At 46.5% G+C, this 21,542-nt stretch overlaps 1 protein-coding gene across 1 annotated transcript in view; it reads left to right on the plus strand.

Annotated features, from left to right (window-relative positions):
• The window catches only part of IGSF3 (immunoglobulin superfamily member 3), a 109,052-nt gene that overhangs the window by 22,662 nt on the left and 64,848 nt on the right, over nt 1–21,542 (plus strand). Inside the window, exons 2-3 of the mRNA XM_054391786.1 lie at nt 5,844–5,864; nt 6,389–6,766. Of these exons, the coding sequence (XP_054247761.1) occupies nt 5,844–5,864; nt 6,389–6,766 (399 nt within the window). The remainder of the gene's footprint in view (nt 1–5,843; nt 5,865–6,388; nt 6,767–21,542) is intronic.

Below are 21,542 nucleotides of genomic sequence, written 5' to 3' on the forward strand. Positions count from 1 at the left end.
AAGGACATCCCCAGGTCTGTTATATCCTGCTACAAGAACTGCTTCATTTGTTATTAAACTGAATCTGACCAGTTTCACTTGTTTGCCTTTGGTTTTTGAAATGGAAGAGATGGTAAATTGTTAATTCTTGACCATTGTCTCCATGGCATGCATATTAATGTAAGCCTTTACTAGATCTTGTCAAAGTTGTCTTTTTTCCAGGCCAGAGTCCTTGCCTGCTCTAATATTTCTTGCATAGAAGTCATTCCCTAGCGTTTATCATCATTGTTACTTTTCAAGAGCACTTATAAATTGACAAAACGCTAGTAACAACAATAAAATCCCAAATGTGCACTGTATTTGCTCAAGGGATAGAGAGGGGAGGGGCAGGGGTGTTTCTGGAAATGTTTTCTGTCTCATAGTTGTAGTCAAAGGCGCAAAGTAGTTTTTAAAGGAACTTTAGGATTAGCATTACCAGTTATCGACAAATACTTCTTTAGAGCTTCTCCATCAAGGAAGACTGCTGTAAAGCTTTCAGGGGCAGAAACATCCCCTTAAGCTATGTAATCCATTTGATGTTCAGCACTGTCAGACCTCTGCTTCTGGAAGATGCTGAGAATATAAAGACTTTCTTTTTTAATTGCTCTCTAATGATTAGAGACCCAGGAGCTCTTCCAAGAGCTCAAATTTCTTTCCTAGTTTAGAGGTCTACTGGCAGTGATTACAGTAGATAGCTTGATGCAACTTGCTGTTGTGCCTGTGGGTGTGGTGCAGGCTTAACCCACACTCTTGGAGATAGGGAGAGTGTTTGAGGGGTTCTTGGTCATTCTGTCCCTACCCTCCCTCCCAGAAGGGAGAGTTTGTTGCTCTACCTGAACTACCAGAAACAAAGTTGTAGTGAGGTGGAAGTTGGTCTCCCTTGCCTGGTATCAAGTGATAGAATGAGAGGAAATGGCCTGAAATTGCACCAGGCTGAAAACTAGCAAGAATTTCTTCACTGAGAGGGTGCTCAGGCATTGGAATAGGTTGCCTAGGGAGTCACCATCCCTGGAGGTGTTCACAAGATGTGTGGACATGGCACTTTGGAACATAGTTTAATGACCATGGTGGCGTTTGGTCAGCAGTTGTACTCAATGACCTTAAAGGTCTTTTCCAAAGTAAACAATTCTACGATTCTATAATTTTTACTTACTCCTGTGGTGTGTCAGTGCTGTGGCAGAGTTTGTGTGCACAGCCATACTTTATTGTACTCACCTGTCCCTTGTAGTAAGCTCTGAATCAATGTTCTCAGATACAGTATTTCATAGATTCATAGAATGATTTGGGTTGGAAGGGACCTTAAAGATTATCTAGTTCCCACCCCCCCCACCATGGGCAGGGACACCCTCCACTAGACCAGGTTGTGCAAGGCCTAATCCATCCTGGTCTTGAATAACCTCCAGGGAGGGAGCATCCACAGCCTCCCTGGGCAACCTGTTCTGGTATCTCACCACCCTTACTGTAAATAATTTCTTTCAAATACCCAGTCTAAATCTATCCTTCTCAAGCTTCAATCCATTAGCTCTTGTTCTGTCACTAGAAACCCTTGTAAAAAGTCCCTTCCTAGCTTTGTTGTAGGTTCCCTTCAGGTACTGGAAGGCTGCTATGCTATAAGGTCTCCCTGCCTTTTCTCCACGTTGAACAGCCCCGGATCTCTCAGCCTGTCTCCACAGGGGAGGTGATCCAGCCCTCTGATCATCTTTGTGGCCCTCCTCTGGACCTGCTCCAGCAGTTCCATGCCCTTCTCATGCTGGGGGCACCAGGTGGGATCTCACAAGAGCAGAGTAGAGGGGGAGAATTATTTCCCTCATCCTTCTGGTCACACTTCTTTTGATGCAGCCCAGGACACAGTTGGCCTTCTGGATTGCAAGAGCACATTGTTGGCTCATGTTGAGTTTTTCATCACCTGAGACTCCCAAGTCCTTCTCCTCAAGACTTTAGCCACTCCTTGCCCAGCCTGTATTTGTGCTTGGGATTGCCCCAGTCCCTGTGTAGGACCTTGCACTTGAGTCTTGTTAAAGTTCATGAGGTTGTGTTGGGGCCCATCTCTTAAGCCTGTCCAAGTCCCTCTGGATGGCATCCCTTCCCTCCAGCGTGTCAACTAGACCACACAGCTTGGTGTCATCTGCAAACCTGCTGAGAGTATACTCAATCCCACTGTCCATACACTAACAAAGATGTTACACAACACTGGTCCCAGTGTGTTTGACCCCTGAAGGATGTCACTTGTCACTGGTCTCCATTTGGACATTAAGCCATGGACCGCAGCTCTCTGAGTGCAGTCATCCAGCCAATTCGTTGTCCATTGAGTGGTCTATTCCTCAAGTCTATACTTTTCCAGTTTGGTCACCAGGATGTCATGCAGGACAGGGTCAAATGCTTTACACAAGTCCAGGTAGATGACATCAGTTGCTCTTCCCTTATCCACTGATGCTGTAACTCCATCATAGAAAGCCATCAAGCTTGTCAGGAATGACTTGCCCTTGGTGAAGCCATGTTGGTTACCACCAATCACCTTTTCTTAATTTTCTGTTTTGCCTTAGCAAAGCCTTCAGGAGAATGTGCTCTGTGATCCTGCCAGGCACAGATGTGAGACTGACTGGCCTATAGTTTCTAGGGTCTTCCTTTTTTCCCTTTTTGAAGATGGGGACTATGTTTCTCTTTTTCCAGTCAGCAGGGACTTCACTGGATTGCCAGGAGTTTTCAAATATGATGGGCAGTGGTTTGGCAACTTCGTCTGCCAGTTCTCTCAGGACCTGTGGGTAGATCTCATCAAGCCCCCATGGACTTGTGCACTTTCAGGTTCTTCAGAGGTGCTTTGCTAATAGTGGGTGGATCATCCTTTTCCTACTCCCTACCTTTGTTTTCTGGAGCTTGGGCAGTGCAGCTAGAGCCAGTGAACACTGAAACAAAGTAGTCATTGAGCACTTCAGCCTTCTCCGTACCCCTCATGACCAGGTCTCCAAGACAGGGCCTGGGAGATGGGTAAGCCAGTGGAAGAGTTGAGAGCTGCCTGTCTGTTGTTTGGCTTGCTCTTAGCTCAGCAGGCAGGTAACAATAGCCCTCATCTACAGGGGATAAAGGTCAGGGAACACTTCCTCCAGATTGTAGGGGATTTGCTGGTTTTTTTGTTTGTTGTTGTAGTTTTGGTTGGTTGTGGGGGTTTTTTTGGTTTTTTATTTGTTTGTTTTTCTTAAAGACATGAACAAACCTATAATTTCTTATTAATTTTAAAGTAGTTCTTGGCACCCTACTTCCTTTGTATCAGCCCTTGCATTGTCAGTAAATGATTTTGGATTTGCAATTAAAAGCCAGCTGTGCCAGTGAAGTACCAGCCAAATGCCACCGTAACTATCTCTCAGGCTCCTAGGGGAGGTGTGAAGCACACAGCTCCTCCTCCAGTGAGCTCTTCTCTAGCTTTGAGAGGGAAAGATAAGAGTTTAAAATGGGATCTCAGGCACGTTATTTTTGTTGATTGGAACAGTTACTTGCTAAGAAGTGCAGTTCTTTTCTTGATACTGCATGTTGTTGGATATAGCAATTCCCAGAGCTTGAAAACTGCCAAACACCCTTCACTGTGCAGAAAGTTAATTGTTTGAGGAGAAGACTAGTAGTGGTGGATGCCTGTCTCAGGCTGATTGATTTCCTCCTCCTCTTTCTCAGTTAAAATGATTTTTTTGAGCAGTATCTCTGTTTCTGCTGTGTGGATTTCTTTAGGTGTTGAAAAGCATTTGTGCCCATCTGTGTCAGAGCAGGAGTCTGTGACTAGGCAGGGGGAGGAGCACTGTGGATATACTCCCTGCCCCTTTGGAGATCCACCAGCTCTGCTGAGTCTTTGTGTCTCACCTCTCAAAGGCCGAACAGCTCCTTGCTGCAAGTTGTAGCAAAGTCCTGACTGTGTTAATCCTTCCACACTGGAGCTGGAGAGAGCATTTTCTGCATGTGCTTCTTCAGTCCCTCAGCTGCTCAGGCTTCTGGAGTCAGAACAGGAAGCAAGAGCTTTTCAGCTCGTCTCTCTGCCTTTTGGATGGATCAGGAAGGTGCAGAAATCCAGGGCCAGAAAGAACAGGAGTGGGGGAACATAGAAACTGGGTGTCTTCTGAACCTGGAGCAGGTCTCTGGGTTGCAGGATTACAAGCAAAGAAAAAAAAAAAAACACTGGCAAGGGAAGAAGAAAGCCCACAGTAGTACTTGGTCATAAGGGTGGTGGGATTTGTTATCTACCAAAAGGCTGTATGCATCAGGATGCAAAGATCTGTGCTGTGGGTCTGCGAGGTCGTAATTGCCAGTGAGCTTTGGATGGTCAATAGGCATCTGATAAAATTGTTACTCAACTGGATAGTTGGAAAACTCCTCAAAGAATTCTATGTAAAAATAACAAACCAAAAAACAAAACAGCACAGCATTAAAACTCTGCAAAACAAGGTCATGCACTAAGCTGAGAAATACTTAAATGAGTTTTGTGTGTGCCTCCTTTACTTCCCACCACCGCATATTTGCCTTGTGGTGCAATTTTAATTGCATGAAGGGTATCTGTATGCTGTAGCAAGGCTATGTGTGCACAAAGCAGTTCCATTATGGGCTGTCTTTAGGTGTGCCATAAAGATCTTTCTCTTCCTGCTACTTCAAAAACAGTTCACTTCAAAAGGCTGCAGTATTTGCTTTGTCCTTTGGCCTTTATGAGGTGAGAGAAGAGACTGTGAGCACCTTAGATGTGTTAGCTGTCTCTAGTGGTATATTTCCCCAAGATGAAGAGATTGGTACAGCAATCAGTGCCTCTGTTGTTCCTCTCCCTGTTTGTTTCAAAGGTGCTAGTTTTCCCTATCCTCCCCTTAAATCACATTATTTCATAAAGAGTAAAAAGAAACATAATTTGGAGCAGCATCGAGCTGAGCCCAAGTTAATAGTTTGAATTGCACTCCATCTGTTCAGCTGCATGGCCTGATGGATGTGCTGAACCCATTTTTCACAATTTGTTTTAAGCTGGTAAGAACCATCTCCTCTGGCTCCAGTCCAGGCTAGCTGTAGAGAAAAACTTTGTATCTCGACATCCATGTCCACAGGGTAGGATTAAGTCAGCAATTCCCTAGATGTCAGGTTGCCTCTTCCACCTGCAGGATGGTAGCTTCTGAAAGGTTAAATTCTTCTCTGGGCTTGAGCATTGTTGTTGAAAATTAGAGAGGGGAGGGAAGAAACCCCAACATGTGCTGGCACACAGAGGATGAAATTTGCAAACGTGATTATGCAGGGCTGGCTTTAAATCGGCTTATTGCTGTTTTATAATGGCAAGCAGGCAGTCACAGAAGCCAGGGTGATTGGCTTCACCATGTGCGCATGCTGCTGGTAACTCAATAACCGATGAACACCCACCGTGGTCTCCAGACCTCCAGCCTTTGATGTAGCAACAAACAAGATAGATTGCTGTAATTTATCTGGCCCCTGGAGGGCTGTGCTGGTAATGTGCCATGTGCCCAAGGGCCAGCCATCCATAATCTGTGTAAAAATACAGCAGATCGCAGTCACTGTGCTGCGGGATTGTCTTTGTTCTGTGCCGCAAGAGTTTGCGTGCGTACAAAGCAGAGTGCTGGGTCTTGATTTCCAGCAACCAGGGGCAGTAAGTCTTGGTGTAATATGTCCACTCCCTCCATTCACTTTGTTTTTGTTATGTACTAAATATACTCCTCTGAAATAGACTTAGGAAGGCAGTGCTGGAAATACGGTGTTTTCCCCTGTGCCTTCACAAGTGTGACAGAGACTTAAGATGGTGTGCTGGGTTTAGGGGGAAAAGAATGAGGTTTTGTACTAGCCAAACAGTGGAGGGTGAGCGCTTTTGCTGTTGCTGTTGGGTGGCCCAGAAGCCCAAGGAGAGGGAGCATAGCCTCCTGGTTTGCACATGGGCCTCTTTCCTGGTGGAAGATAGCCCGGGTTGGGCCAGGCCAGGAGAATGAGTTGTTGCTGAACCAGAGGGCCTCACTGGTTGCGCCAGAGAGAAGCAGAGTGGCCATGTGCCCTCCAGCAGCAACACATGGCTGGGGTCATGGAGTGATGGGGTTAGAAAATAAAAGTAGTGCTGAAAACAAAGCCCTATCAGCTTGGCTCTCCTCTTTGTACCTGGATACTTACAGCTACAAAATAAATGTTTTATTTTACTTCATCAGTGCTTTTTTTCATGGGGTTCTTTGAAAACATTTTGCTTGAGTCAGCAGGAAATCTGCAGCATGTCTCAGGGGCTGCTGTGCCAGCTTTAAAATGGGGTGTGAAGCCTTACCTTGCTGAGCATGGTTGCAGGAGGAGTAGGAAGGGTACGTGTGTGGGGAGGCAGTAGGGTTGCCTACCAAAAAAGTAATGCTGGGCTCTTCTTATCCCACAGGCATGGCCTTGGCCCAGCGGCAAGTGGCGGTGCAGGAAGGACCTCTCTACCGCACAGAGGGATCCCACATCACGCTGTGGTGCAAGGTGAGCGGCTACCAGGGTCCAGCAGAGCAGAACTTCCAGTGGTCCATCTACCTGCCCTCTGCCCCTGAGCGGGAGGTGCAGATCGTCAGCACTGTGGACCCCTCCTTCCCCTACGCCATCTACACCCAGCGTGTGCGCAGCAGAGGGATCTATGTGGAGCGAGTGCAGGGGGACGCTGTCCTGCTGCACATCACCGAGCTGCAGGACCGGGATGCTGGGGAGTATGAGTGCCACACACCCAACACTGACGAGAGGTACTTTGGGAGTTACAGCGCCAAGATGAACCTCGTGGGTAAGCTGTCCTGCTAATGACATGGCTGGGGCAACAGGGTGCTCCCAGCCAGTGTGCAGCATAAATGCATGAACCCCTCGTGTGCAGTGTAGTTCCAGCAGCTGTCAATAAAAACACCAGTAAGGGAGAATATGAGTGGAGAGCAGGGAATGTGGTGGTGTGAATTGCAGGAAATCACCATACAGAGATGCAGACGATACCAAGCTTTCTCTAGTAATAAGGCCATTACAAAGAAGAGAGACACCAGGCAGCACAGCTGAGGAGAAGAACATTTGAAGTCGTGGCTGAAATCGAGAGGGATGTGGAACTGATTTACGCAAAGAGAGAGGTGTGGAGATTGCTCCAGATGGCAAAAGCTGCAGAGGAGAGAGCTGTGTGCCAAAGCTGGCAAAATAGCAGTGGGGAAGAAAGGAGCAATAACAAGCAGCACTTAAAAGGAACAGGAGAGATGGTTGTTTTCAGGCTCTTAATAAAGGGCAGTGCTGATTATGTCCTGAAATTAGCACACCAATCAAATTGAGTTGTCTGTAGATAAACATGGGGGATTTGTTTTGGGCTGGTTTGTTTGCATTAGAAAAATTGGGAACAGGTTCTTAAAAATCTAGAGTATTTCCATGGCACCTTTCTGACTAACTGTTTTGACCTTTTCAAGGTTCAGCTTACTTTCTGTATCTCAAAATGGGACTGGATTTGAAGTCTCTAACTCTGCTAACCAGCAGTCAAATAGCTTCCATCAAACTCTTTGGCTGAAGGACCCCTAAAAGAGCTCTGCTGCCACAGCAGAGACAGTGTGCTAGTAAATTTAAGCCCGCAGGCTTGCTTTCTTTGGGAGCCCTTCTTGAGCCTGCAAGTCTCTAGTTTGGAAATCACTTTGGTGTGTAACCTGCTAGCCAGTCAGGTTGTTGCCATGTTGACATAGGAAACCTGTGTGGAAGGAGCCGAGGTGTGAATTTAAATCACAATAGCCCTTCTTTATGTTGGACTTCTTGCCTCTATTTCATGTGTATCTTGACTCTTTCCCTTCAGAGGTGCAAGCCCAGACACACTTATAGGTGAAGCCCCACAGCCTGGGTGCAGGCACTTACTTTGGCACCTGCTTTTCCATCTGATGTCCCTGAGCAGTGGATTATAGACACCTGAATACTCTTTTCTGGATTTTTTTTTCTTTTTTTTTTTGGTAGTTCCGTGATTTGCTTCAGGCATCCAGGTTTGCAGTTCCCCCTTCAGTTTAAACAAGACTGAGTCAGCACTGCCCCTGTGAAGTCACCTTAGGGAGTAGAGCCTGTTGAAAACCAACACCCACTAAAAAAAAATTGCCTGGGGTCAGGGTGAGGTTGCAGTCAGAGTTTGCAGCTAGGTAGCTCTGCCAGAGAGCTGCACCCTGCGGAACCCAGCCTGTGAGCCGTTTGAACAAGTGAGGGTATCTGCATACGTTGCTGGTGTGGGGGACGAGGATGTGGGTGACCAGAGCCAGCAAGTCCTATGGCTGGACAGCAGGAAACTCATCTGCAGCTCTCCCTGGGGACTGGGAAGGAGGTTTAACTCTAGCTCAGCAACTGCTTAGGTGGCCAGCCCAGAGCTTGCAGTATTGATAAGCTTTTTGCTCTGTCCTACTCTTGGTACAGGGACAAGGCACCTAAGATTTGGAACTCCATAAAAACCCATGAAGAGTGCTTTAAGGACATTGGCTATGTGGCTTACATGTTTCAGAGATGCTCAAGAATATTGATCTGAAGTTACTTCTAGTAGATTACTTAAATCACATTATGCCCCTTCATGGATGCTTGGGGCCTTAATTTGGTTTAGCTTAATTAATTTCTGAAAATTCACTTTAGAAGTAACTTAGGGACAGTTGTGTTTTGAATGTGTGCATCTCCATAGGTGTTTTCTGTGGTTTAACCAAACTGGCAGGAACTGGATTTTCCAGAGGGCCCTCAGCAATGACCTGTAGAGGACAAGTCCTTACAGAGGGCCTCCCCTCTGACTCCCATTTACGTGAACTGGTACTGACTCAAGCCCTGTCAGACCCACAAATCCTGATGAGGAAATGAGCTTCTCTCTGCAGGGCTGGGCAGAGCATGCACTTTTTTTTTTTTTCTGTCTTGTCATTTTAGCTATAGGTCCTGGGTTTTCAGGCTGGCTTTGTTTGTTGCTGCAAGAAGAGGTACACAAGCTAAATGAGAGTTATTGTTCTCATTTTCTCAGAAACAAACTTTTTTTTTTCCTCTATGAATTTTTAATTGACTCATTAGATTGAGTGGCTCATTTTTGGCATGATCAAAGCCTGGAGGGAGACAGGTTTGTTAGCATCTCTGTTCTCCCCGTTTATGTGTGAAATGTATGGGTTTGGAGCAATGTTGATTTTTAGACGTGCTGCTCTGGGAGTCTTGAGTTGTGCCCTGTAGTTTGGGGGAAGAGCTGAAGAGCTCTTTTCCCCTTTTGACCTGGGTGATGCAGCCCTGTGATGGGGAAGCTGGAAGTTTTGATGGAAGCTGGATGGGATTCTGGTTAGGGCTGCTGTTTGCACTGTTACATCTCAGCTTGCAGCAGAGCAGCTGGGCTGTGTCTTTGCTCCTGCCATCTGAGCAGCATTGAATGCTATGTATCCAGGGCTCTGCAGCTGCTAGAAAGTAGTTTTGTCTGCTTCAAGGGTGTGATGGTTGGACTTGAAAATACACTTCCATCCACCTTGTTGTGGTAGTTTTAGACTATGCCTTCAAAATTTTTCACAGATCTTGAGCAGAAAGTAGTAAAAATATAAAAAAATCACTGTTGAGTGTAAAAAGGGAAAAGAATGATTTTTCTAAAGGATTCCTTTGGAGAGATACCTCCCATAAGATTTGGTTCCCAAAACAAATTCTCTCCTCACTTCTCCACTCTGGAAGAGACTAACTGGCTTTATTGACCTTGGCTGCATCGCTTTTATTTTGGCTAGGTCTAATATCTCTGCTTTTTCTGTCTTGTCACTTTTGTACAGGAGAGTAAGGGGGAGGCAGGGAGGGAGAAGCTACTGCAGCTCCCCTAGTCTTTGACCAGAGAGGTCCTTGTGCTGTTTAATTGTAAATATCTGTAAATAGTGTATATTTGTACATACTCACAGAATCAATAAGGTTGGAAAAGACCTCAAGGATCATCAAGTCCAACCTGTCACCCAGGACCTCATGACTACTAAACCATGTCACCAAGTGCCACATCCAATCCCCTCTTGAACACCTCCAGAGATGGGGACTCCACCACCTCCCTGGGCAGCACATTCCAACGTCTAACAACTCTCTCCATGAAGAACTTTCTCCTCACCTCCACCCTAAACCTCCCCTGGCGCAGCTTGAGACTGTGTCCTCTTGTTCTGGTGCTGATTGCCTGGGAGAAGAAACCAAACCCCTCCTGGCTATAACCTCCCTTCAGGTAGTTGTAGACAGCAATGAGGTCACCCCTGAGCCTCCTCTTCTCCAGGCTAAACAACCCCAGCTCCCTCAGCCTCTCCTCCTAGGGTTTGTGTTTGAGGCCTCTCCCCAGCCTCGTTGCCCTTCTCTGGGCATGTTCAAGTATCTCAATGTCCTTCTTAAATTGAGGGGCCCGGAACTGGACACAGTACTCAAGGTGTGGCCTAACCAGTGCTGAGTACAGGGGCACAACCCTGTTCTTGCTGGCCACGCTATTCTTGATGCAGGCCAGGATGCCATTGGCCTTCTTGGCCGCCTGGGCACACTGCTGGCTTATATTCAGCCAGTTGTCAATCAATATCCCCAGGTCCCTCTCTGTCTGGCTACTCTCCAGCTACTCTGACCCCAGCCTGTAGCGCTGCATGGGGTGGTTGTAGCCAACATTGTACTCATTGCATTCCCTTGTAGATTGTAGATTTGCTTGTAAATACAGCTTTCGTTTGCTTCCAAACTGAGCTGGTCTGGCAAAGTTAATGTTGGGGGGGGAATTTTCAACCCATCACACTCATGAACAGCAAGCATGGTTGGTCCCTCTTCCATTTTTAGTGTTTCCGCTTGGGGTTCCTTTTCTTTCATCGAGATCTTGTCCAGGAACTAGTACCACTCTGAGGACCTGTGTTCTCTGGTGGCCTGGAGTAAGAAGTGCTCTCCAGGCATTTTGTGAGACTCTTATCTGAATGTAGGCATGCAGGGGAAGTGCTGATCTCACTGAATCTGGGATTGAGGCCAGTGATGCGTTTCAAGGGCCTTCTCTGCAGAGAAATGTGTATCAAGGCTTGAACCTTTTCGTCAATCTTCAATTTCCTTCACTTGCTTCAAAAACAAGCATTTCTGCATCGTGCTGTGCTTCTCTCCTCATCATCTCCTGAGTTACGTCATTGAAACGAAGGAGCTATACCTGGGCTGCAAGATGTGTTAGGAGGAAGAATTTAGGATATCTCTGACTCAGTTGCAGGTGCTGACAGAGGTGGCAAAAAAAACCTCACCAGGAGTGTAGCTCTTCAGGATGTTGTGGAACCGTGGCCTTGTGATTGATTTATGAGAAAGGACTAGCCCGTATGCAAATGTGCAACGTCATTTCTTGTCTTGAGAGTTCAGTTCCTTGAGGCTGAGACAAAATTGTGAGGCTAATTCATGGTGTTTCACTTAGGGTGGGGGGGAAAGTTGTTTAGAAGATTGCATGAGTGGCGTTCCACTCATCTATCATAAGGCACATTGCCTAAGGTAGATGTTGAGGGAGCATCTGCCGTAAGAGAACAGAGTGGGACAAATCTGGAGGGGAAGCCTTATTTGTTAAAATTAAGTGCATTCTTCTTGAGGTTGACTAAAGAGAGAGCCTAGATATTAGTTAGACTTGGGTTAGGCAGCGGATGTTGAGTTAAATTAATTCCTCCAGCAGTGGCTGAAAAGGTATCTGCTTTTGGAAGCTTCCCCCATGGGGCTTCTAAGCAATTGATGGAAATTCCAGGCTTCTGCTTGAATTGGGAAGACACTTTGGCATACTGAAGAGGGGAGTTACAAAACTAGATCAATTAAATGGGAGATCTGAGGATTATGCATACTTGACTGACAATTGTATCAGGGTCCTGGCCTGTTTACTGCTGGATCTGAGAATTAAGGGCAGCTCCTTCTCCTTTTGAAGAAGTTATGGATAGCAAAATATTTGTAGGTGAAATAAAAAACCATCATCCTAGTGACACAGCATCACCACTGGCCAGGCAGCAGGGTTTTCCCCATTTTCACTGGAATTATTAATTATCTTAGCTCTTGAAATACAGGCAGAAGAGGAGGGTTTTTCATAATAATTTAGGTGGTGAAGCTGCAGAGGTGTTGTGCAATCTGAGATGTTGATTTGAGCTTCTCAAGTTGATGGGTAAATAAATTTTGTGTTCTGCTATGGGGCAGAAGCGAGTGCATGGCAGTTACTTTCAGAGGACGTGAGTCACTGCAAATTTGTACTTCACTATCTCTCTGCAACGAGTTGTTTGTCTACCTGTACCCTTACTTAGATAACAGCGTAGAGGCCTAGGTCTAACCTCTTCAGAAGCTTCAGACTTTTATCTCAGTGTTTTTTTTATCTGTGCTCCCAAAAACGTTGAGTCGTTTTTCAGAGTAAGTGGTTTGAGGGAAGAAATCAAGCTTTAAGGTTTTTCTTTAACAGGTAGTGACAGAGCAGTAGGAGAGGTTTCAAAGCGCTTGAGGAGGTGGCGGTTCTTATATTTTTATTTTGGGGGAAGCAGCTGTACAACATCAATCCTAAACAAGTTAATGAACAGAAAAAAAAATTGTGTGGGAGGAGAGACCACAACCTCCACAGTACTGCAGAGTGGGAAGGAACAATTTTGCTGCAGACTTGAGAAAGAAGTAGCACTCGGCTGTCTCAGCAATGGGCAGGAGCTGGTTTGGAGCTGGTAGTGCCTGCAAAGACAGTTACCAGTGTCTCCTTCCTGCCAGGCTTGGGTGGGAGGAGACCAGAGAGGATTCACACTAACTGGGTGCCGTTCAGTGGCTCCTTTTTCCATCCTCTCAGCCCAGTCACACTTCTGGTCTCTGCTATTTCTCACAGGTCTCACACTGCCCATATAGGTAGATGCCTTGATGTCTGCTGTGTTCCCCTGTGTCCTGCCTGACTGATGGTTCCCAGGGACTGGGTGCATTTTTGGGTTGCCAACCTCACTGTAGTGAAGTTTTAGCGTAAGCACCAGCATTGAGAGTGGTGGTGGATGAGAGCACTGTATGAGATCAGTATAGGCTGCAGCTGCTCTTGGTGTGGTCTCATCTTCAAATGCTGAGCTGCCAGAGTCACTTGCAGCTCTCTACAGACCATAACTCAGTCCACGGGTGCTCTGACCATGCCTTTTTTAGTGTGTCTTGTCAAGGTCCTCTGTGCCCTTGAACCGTGGCATGTAATTGTGTGGCAAGCTGCAAGCTCATGGCTGGGGTGGGAAGAATAGCTTTGGTTGCACAAGAGATGGAAGAATAGTTTATGCATTCCAGACAGCACTGGCAGGGAAGGACTTGCATGTGTCTCAGACAAGCATTCAAGAGAAGAAAGCAGATCTTTTTCATTGAACCAAAAATTCCCAGAATCTCTGTGGAGAGCTAAAGGCAAAAAAGAAAAAAATTACTTTTGTTAGCCTGTACCAGCTGCTGCTGCTTGTTGCCAGCAGTTTCCTCTCTTCTTCATCAGTGCTGCCATACGTGATCTGTCTGTGCACGGAGCAGAGGGAGAAAGTCATGTTGCAGGTTTGCCATGTTCAGAAGAGCACCATCTGCTCCTGGGTGCCTAGAGGGACTCAGGGCAAGACCAGTCACTTCTGCTCACATGGGGCATGTGGACCTTGGTGGGTGTGTTTAATTCCAGCCTTCAATTGAGCTGAAGGTGGCTTTGCTTGAGGGAGATGTCAAAGAGAGAGATGACAATCTTGCAGACAAGGATCTACCAGTTCTGATAGAAGTCTTTGGGGGCTCTTCTTTCTGTGCTGCCTTCTCCTCCCTGAGAGACAGCAGAACGTGTTTGTCACTGTACATGAGCAAGCAGCTTGTGTCCTGGGGAGGCCAGGCTTTTTGCTGATAAGCAGCAGCAGGCAAAAGTCAAAACGAGGTGTTCAGACTGCCCCAAGAGATTGTGCAGGCTTCATCTCTGGAGGTTTTCAAGACCTGACAGGATCAAGCTCTGAGCAGCGTGGTCTGACCATATAGCTGACCCTGCTTGACCCCATAGTTGCACTACAGACCCCCCTGAGGTCCCTTCCACCCTGAGTTATTCTGTGGTCCCATTATGAACCTCTTGGCTGCTGTGCAGTGGGAACCACTGTTAGCAGTTTAGAGGGAGAGTGTTTAAGGAAAGGTGTAAAATGGTACACAGTGGTGGTGTCAGTGCTAAAATAATGGTATAACATTGGTTATCTCAACCAGGTGAGATCAGCAAGCTCAAATTCTTTTTTTTTTTTTTTCTGGGATGTTGGGGGTTTTTTTTGTTGTTGTTTTTTGGGTTTTGGGGTGGGTTTTTTATGTCATGTGGTTTTTTGGTTTTCATTTTTCTGCTCTGGTGTATATAAGGTAGAATTTGGAGATCCTAAACTCAGATGTTCTGATCTCTCTGAGGCCATCTCAGTGGCTTTGCTGCCTTCATGAAGCATGTATATGCTTCATTTGGCTAAGCCATCAGTTAACCAGAGTGAGCAGTGGTGTTGAAATTCCTGTGTTGTGAGTTACATTCATCTTTGCCTGTTTGGGCTGTGTTTGTTGCAGTAATTAGCTCCCCAGAGGAGTAAAATGTCCTTCACTTTGAAATTACCCTTTAGCTGACATTAAAAAAAAAAAAGTTTAACAAAAAAAAAAAAATTAAGTACCTTCTCCTGGGTGGTCCTTCACAGCTAGACACAGGGTATTTTGTTCTTACTGTCCTCCTTTACCTGCCTAAATCTCTCTGTAATAGCCTTGGAAGAAAAAAATGTCACCTATGTTGCTCTGCTTTTTTTGTTGTTGTTTTTTGTTCCTGCTGTGGATAGAAAAGAAGCATTTCTCTATTAGTGGGGAAGGATTGAGGAGAGGTAAATATATTTACTTCTGGCAGTTCCTATGGGCACAGCCTGGGGAATTGCACCAGCAAACCAGAGTACCTCATTTCTGATGCTTCGTAGCGGTGGGGGGCTGCAGGCTGCCAACTTGCTGTGAGTTGCTGGGTATGATGTTCCCTGTCTTCCTCACCATTTTCCAGATGGTAAAATTGGGGATATTAGCATACAAGCCCTTCACAGAGTCTAAGCTAAATAAGTGTGAAGTGCTTTAAGCTCCTCGGATAGTGCGAGTTCTTTAGAAACAAAGGCTTGTGTTTCAGCTCTGCCTGGTAATGATGCTGAATAAGATTCATCTCCAGTCCTGCTTAGTCATTTCTGATGTCTTTAAAATAGAGCTGCTAAGCTCACCCAGTTTTGCCCTTGTGGAAGCTGTGAGGCTAATAGGCACTGCCAGACTGAGGGGGCTGCTGGTCTGTAGTGCTGTGGGCTGGTGCGTGGGGGCCCAGCACAGGCAGCCCTGCAGCTGGTGGCTCTGGAGCTGGCACCAAGGGGGCTGCTTCCTCACAGCCCACTGCAGCACAAGTGCATATGACACCAGTTCAGAGGCTCCGTGCCCCTTCCAGGTTTAAAACTCTTGCTGTATATGGAAGTCACTAAGACCTATTTAAATTTCCAGTGGGTTTTCTTGCCATTCTCTCTCTTTTTTTTTTTTTTTTTTTTTTAATCTTAGCTTTAGTCATGTACAGTCTTGCACAATCTGGCAATGAATTGCATGGGCTGGTTCTTTCTTGTGCTTTCTAAAATGCTTCTTTTGTTAATACCATTCAGGTTATAAATGAAAGCTTATAACAGAAATCTCTGTATGTGTCCTCGCACTGCTGGACAAGGTTAGTTCATCATTTTGTGCATCTTTATCTCACCCTCTGTTACTGTATTTTCTTGCTAAGCATTTCCAATTATTCCTGTTTTGGTGCAGTATACTGTCTCCCATTCTTTCCTGTTGGAATCTCTTGCCTAACTTTTAGTACTTTGCTGTTGTATTATGTGACATCACTTTTCCACCTCTATCTGTGGAGGGGAAATGGAACAAAATTTAGGCAGACTATGCCTGAAAAAAATGGATAATCTATTATGTCCACTCTCCTTTCTTTACTCTTGGGGTTTTTTTCCCCCCTCTCCCTTTCCTGCTTTGTCCTTCAAAACCACATGCTTTGTGGAAAGGGTTCTCAGCTGGGGAACTGATTCTTTCCTTCTTACCCCATCCACCTACCCGTTTCTCAAAAAGCCAGTGTTAGACACATTTGGGACACATCACTGTATTCTATATGTTTTTCCTACCTTGTCCCTTTTGAGGTAAAGGTACTTAATTAAATCTAGCTGGTGTGTGGAAAAGATCTACAATCACAATAGGTGTCCTTTTTTATGTGTGGCTGTAGATTTGTACCTATGCATTGTAAGAAAAAATGTGTTCTAAAATGCATTTCTAAAAATGTAAATGATGCAGCCTCAGGTGACTGCACAGCCCTCTGCTCACAGATCTAGACAGGTCTTTAAATGAGCCCTCGCACTCACAGCCTTTCTATGTCTCTTGTCAGGAAGGGAGGTGCAGAAGCCCAAATGCTGATTTGCCTTCAGAGTGTAAGGAGCTGTAGTGTTTTGCTTGGGTAAGTTTCTGTGCAAGACTGAGCCGTCAGTTGAAATGATCTTTGCAAACTAGAGTAATCTTTCCTGTAAAAGCTTCTTTTCAGAACTGGAGACTCAGAGCCTTGCCCTCTCGTCTGCTGCTTTACCAGCACCAGCTATGGGTGGCTCCACTTAGGTGTCTCTCAGCTTGATGGGACCATGGCATTTGCTCTTCCCCCCAGCCCGCTGCCTCTTTGGTGGCAGTGAGGCTGGAGACTGCAAGGCTTGGGGTCCTCTGCTGTCCTGAAGAGTCACTGCAAAAGCAACTCTCTGCTCAGCTCGTGCTCCCCTTTGCTTATCCTGCCAGCTCTTCTCTCACATGCTTTGTGAGTCCCTGTTGAGATGAGATACTTGGTAGTCTTAAATTCACAGATGCACTGGGTTGGAAGGGACCTTCAAAGGTCATCTTGTCCAACGCCCCTCCCAACTAGATCAGGTTGCCCAAGGCCACATCAAATCTGATTTTGAATGTCTTCAGGAACAGGACCTCAACTACATCCTTGAGCAGCCTATTCTGTATTTTACTACTCTCCTTGAAAAGAACTTCTTCCTTATGTCCAACCTAAATCTGTTCTGCTCCAGTTTAAAACCATTGCCACTTGTCCTATCACTACAAGCCCTTCTAACCAGTCCTTACCCAGCCTTCCTGTAGGCCCCCTTCAGATACTGAAATGTAGCTCTAAGGTCTCCCTCTTCTCCAGGCTGAACAGCCCAAATTCTTTAAGCCCGTCCTCATAGGAGAGGAACTCCAGCATTTTGATCATCTTTGTGGCCCTCCTCTGGACCTGTTCCAGCAGGCCCATGTCTCTCTTGTGTTGGGGACCCCAAAGCTGGGCACAATACTTCAGGTGAGGTCTCACCAGAGCAGAGTGGCAGAATCACCTCTCTTGACCTGCTGGCCACGCTTCTTCAATTGCAGCCCAGGATGTGATTGGCCTTCTGGGCTGCAAGTGTGCATTTTTGGCTCATGTACAGCTTCTCATCCACCAGTACCCCCAAGTCCTTTTATGCAGGATTGTTCTCAACTTCATCATCCCCTATGCTGTATTGATACTGAAGGTTGCCTCGACCTAGATATGGGACCTTGCACTTTGCCTTACTGAACCTCATGAAAGTCTCCTCAGCCCACCTCTCCTGATGTTATTAGTACTGTTATTAGTAGTAGTATTACTAATAACATGTCCTGACGTGTCCTGTTTATTTATAGGATGCTTCTCAGTCTCTCCCTCTGAGAAGAGCAGTTTGTGGTACAGACTGTTAGTGCAGATTGAAGTTTGGATGTCAAGTGCTAATAGGAGGTAAAGGATGCAAAGGTTTTCAACTGGTATAGAAAAATCTTTAGCCAGAGATCCTGGTGCATTTGAAGGCTGGCTGTACCACAGCTGGACTACTGGGGACTCTGGGTTCAATTCTTGCGCTCTCTATCCTTTCCAAGAAAGTGAATCAGCATGCCAGGAAGCTCTTTCAGGTCAGACTCTGCTTGCTAATCATGGGAAGCCAAAGGTTGTCTGCTGTTAGAAATAGTCTGTTGCCACCTCCCATCCTGAATTGAACATTTCCTCCCAGTGTGCTCTGGACAGTCCCCAACCTCTTTGCCCCATCAATGGCTACTTTTCACTCCATGCACAATTTGGAAAAATCTCTGGAGAATTAAAAATAAATAAGAGCACAAGAGGAGAACTAGAAGGAGTTGGGCTGGGTCAGGTGAGCAGGTGGTGGTAACAGCGAGCTGTAATGTGGGATGGGCAGAGCCTGGTACCTGCCTCCTATCTCCAGTGCACTTGGCAGCTTTCCAGGTGCTGCACTCAGCCTTATTGACCATCTCACTGGAAGACAGCTGAGGGGCACTCATCTCTTTTGCCTTGTGACAGGTACAGGCAGGGCTGAGTGACCAGCACTGTCTGGTGACTCCTGGCATGGGGCACTTGCCCCTGGACTCACTGGCAGAGCCTGTTGGTATTTCTGGCAGCTTTGCTGGAGTACCGGCTCAGGGGGAGAGGCACAAAGGGTGCAGGTTTCTCTACTTCTGTGCCTTCAAACAGTCTCCCAGCATTAAATGGGGAAAGTGATAACTGTGAGTGCAGCTGGTAACATATGGCACCCATCCCCTGCCTTAGCAATTGCTCAGTGAACTCTGAGAATGGAATATGGTCCCTGTGGCTCCAGCCAGCTGCAGTGCTGAGAAATCTCACAGTGGAGCAGTCCCTTATTCGATTACCAGTGAACATTTCACGTTCCACATTGCCTGTTTTTCCTGCTGCCTCCCTTGGGAGGTTTTCGCTATGCTTACTCTGTCCTCCCACTCCTCCTTTTCTTTAATTTTTTTTTAAGATTAATTTCCCCTGGAGCATTGCTTTATTTGTTCTTTAGTTCCAGCCCCTTTAACTTGGTTGCTCTGCGTTTCTGTCAGTCCACTGCTCTGAGAAGCAAGGGCAGCTGTTTCTGCTGTTGATGCTTTTCTCAGGTCGTCTTGGAGAACAAAGTAGGATCTGGTGGAGAACAATTGAGTGCCCATGTAGCAGAGGGGAAATGCAGTGCCTATTGCTGAGCCAGTCTGCTTCTGTGCCACGAAGCTGCACGCTCACTGTCGTGTGGATGTACATGCTTTTTGTTGAAGAATTACAAAACAAACAAAATAAAGTCAAACTTGGGCCAGTGCCTAGGTAAGCCACAGAGCATCAACAAAGCCAAAAGTCCCTAGCAGCATTACCAATTGTAAATCAGGTATTTTTTGTGCAATCAGATGTAGTAGCATAAATGCTGAAAGCCTGCTGTTTCTGTCCCACCCCTGGGAGGGCTCAGAAGCATAAGTGGGTGCCCTCTGATTTGGGCTTCTTAGCTGCTAACTTACAGATATTGCTATTGAGCATCTGAAGGTGGGGGGCAGACTTCTTGTTTAAAGCATCAGAGTCCCTGCCCTGTTTCTACTGCCCACTGGGGGAGTGGGAAAGGGAGAGCAATGCTTTCATGCTCCATGGGTAGGCTTTGGGTCCCAAGGCAGCCTGTCCCCACTTCACCAGCCCAAAGCCCTGGCAGGACTGTCCTGTCCACCCTCCCTCCAGCTCCTTCCAGGCAATACAGGGTTTTGCTTCATGTGCTGAGAAGGAAGCTTGACCTCTGCTGGGATAGAGCTGCCTCTCTGAATGGAAAAGCTGGGAGGAGAAATATTCCATCTTGATTCTGTGGCTGCCCTGTCAGTTTAGCCTGATAACAGTTTTACAATCTTTATCTGATACAGGTTTAAGAGGATTTCCATGGGTGCAGTGGGATTATTATAAGTCGGAGAGCAGTCTCCAGCTGATAAATACTTCAGCAAGTATTTATTTTAAGTGGGTTTAACAGTATTTAATTTTTAATTTTTTTTTCTTTCCTTTTTTTTTTTTTTAAGGGTTATAAGTAAATTGTTTACTTTATCAGAGAAGTAGAATCTGGCTAAAATGAAGAAATGTGTTAGTGCTTTCCAGGCTAGGGGTGGTGGAAGGAAAGCAGCAGCTGGAGGAGTGGAGGAAAGGAGATAAAATAGTAATGTTGAGAGAAATGTAACATTATTCCACACGGCAATGATTAGTAATACTGCCAAACAGCTGTTTCTAAACAGGAGATGTAATGGGAAGGAGAGCTGCAAGGAGCATGATAGCGCTGCAGGCAGCACTGGCTCATTGTTTGAGGGGAGGAGGGTGGCTTCTATCAACCATGTATCTGCCCCCAGTGGGTACCAGAGGCTGTGCAGAGGTTACCAGACCCCATCCTCTTCAGCCCTTGTGGGGTGGCACTCAGTTTTAGGGTTTAAGGTTTTCATGCCACCTTCAGGAAAAAAGAGCAGTGGTGACCCTCGACATTGGGAAAACTGTGGCAGTAGGGGAGAAGTCTCCTTTGAGCCACTTGTGGGCTATTTCCTTATCCTCTCCCTCCCTCCAAGAGGCTTTGTTTTAGATGGATGGCTCTGGGAATGGATGTGTGTGCACGCATCCAGAAGTCTCTGGCTTAGCGAGAGCCACTTTCTGGCTGCCTGTGCCCAGAGAGCATCCATAGTCCTTGGTGTATTTCAGAGGATGCTAATGGGATAGGGTTAGCTGCCCTTGCCATCAGCAAGAGACCCTACAAAGAAAATCCAAGGCAGAGCTAGCTGGGAGAACTTCAACAAAAGCTCTTTTGATTGCAGAGAGAAGCCTGACTTTACCCTCTGGCCCTGTGGAGCCAAGAGGTGGGGCTGCTCTGCTCCCTATTTCGAATCTGAATGAGTTGTTGGCTGAGTTGGTACTAATGGGCTGGATGCCCATCAGTGTCCCTTCTCTGTCCTGCTCCAGTTCCCTGATGCTGTGTTTCAACATATGGTGCCCTTTAGGTCTTTACTGTGCAGTAGTTAAAATGGTGACGTAGGGCTCTGCAAAGAAACGCTGTGGCCGGGGCTGCCTGCCTTGGGGCGGTGTGTGGCGGCTGGCAGCGCTTTCTGAACAGGGCTGCCTCTGTCGTGGGCACGATGTGCTCCAAACACTTAACTTTCTCAGACCCTGTCATTTTTCATTTTTAGCTGCCTATTCAAGAGAGCAAGGCTTTTGTAAAGCCATTCCTTACCCAAAGCATTTAGTAGCTGCAACTTCTAATGCCAGGCTCACGGAGGGTGAGTAAATTTAAAGAGGCCAGTTGCTTTATGGCTCTGCTGCATGGAAACAAAGAGAAGAGATCCCGAAGCAGCAGCTTACATATCAGAGGGTTAATGGGAGGCTCTTGAGTCTCATTCACTAAAGAGTGGTCGGCATGCCGCAGATGACCACAGGTGCTCTGGCAGTCTGTTGTCACCTTTTGAGCTCTCTCAGGTGTAATGATGCCACCTGTCTGCAGATAGGACTCCTTGCAAAACTGCAGGTGATGGCCATGTGTAACAAATGGCCCACTTGGCACTAAGGGTGGCCCACTTGGCACTAAGGGTGGCCCACCTGGCACTAGAGATGGCCCACCCACTACAGTTGGAAGGTGGGAGCACTGGCACAGCAATGCTAATCTACAGGGAGGGGAAAGCTAGCAGAGAGGTGTGGTTGCCAGAGGCAAGAGCTGCTCATTTGGAGAAACTGTGCCTTGGAGAAGCAACCTGGTTGCAGTTGCTGGCCAGGTCAACCCTGAGTAGGA

Source organism: Indicator indicator, chromosome 1, assembly GCF_027791375.1.
Source record: "Indicator indicator isolate 239-I01 chromosome 1, UM_Iind_1.1, whole genome shotgun sequence".
In the NCBI taxonomy this organism is placed as follows: domain Eukaryota; kingdom Metazoa; phylum Chordata; class Aves; order Piciformes; family Indicatoridae; genus Indicator; species Indicator indicator.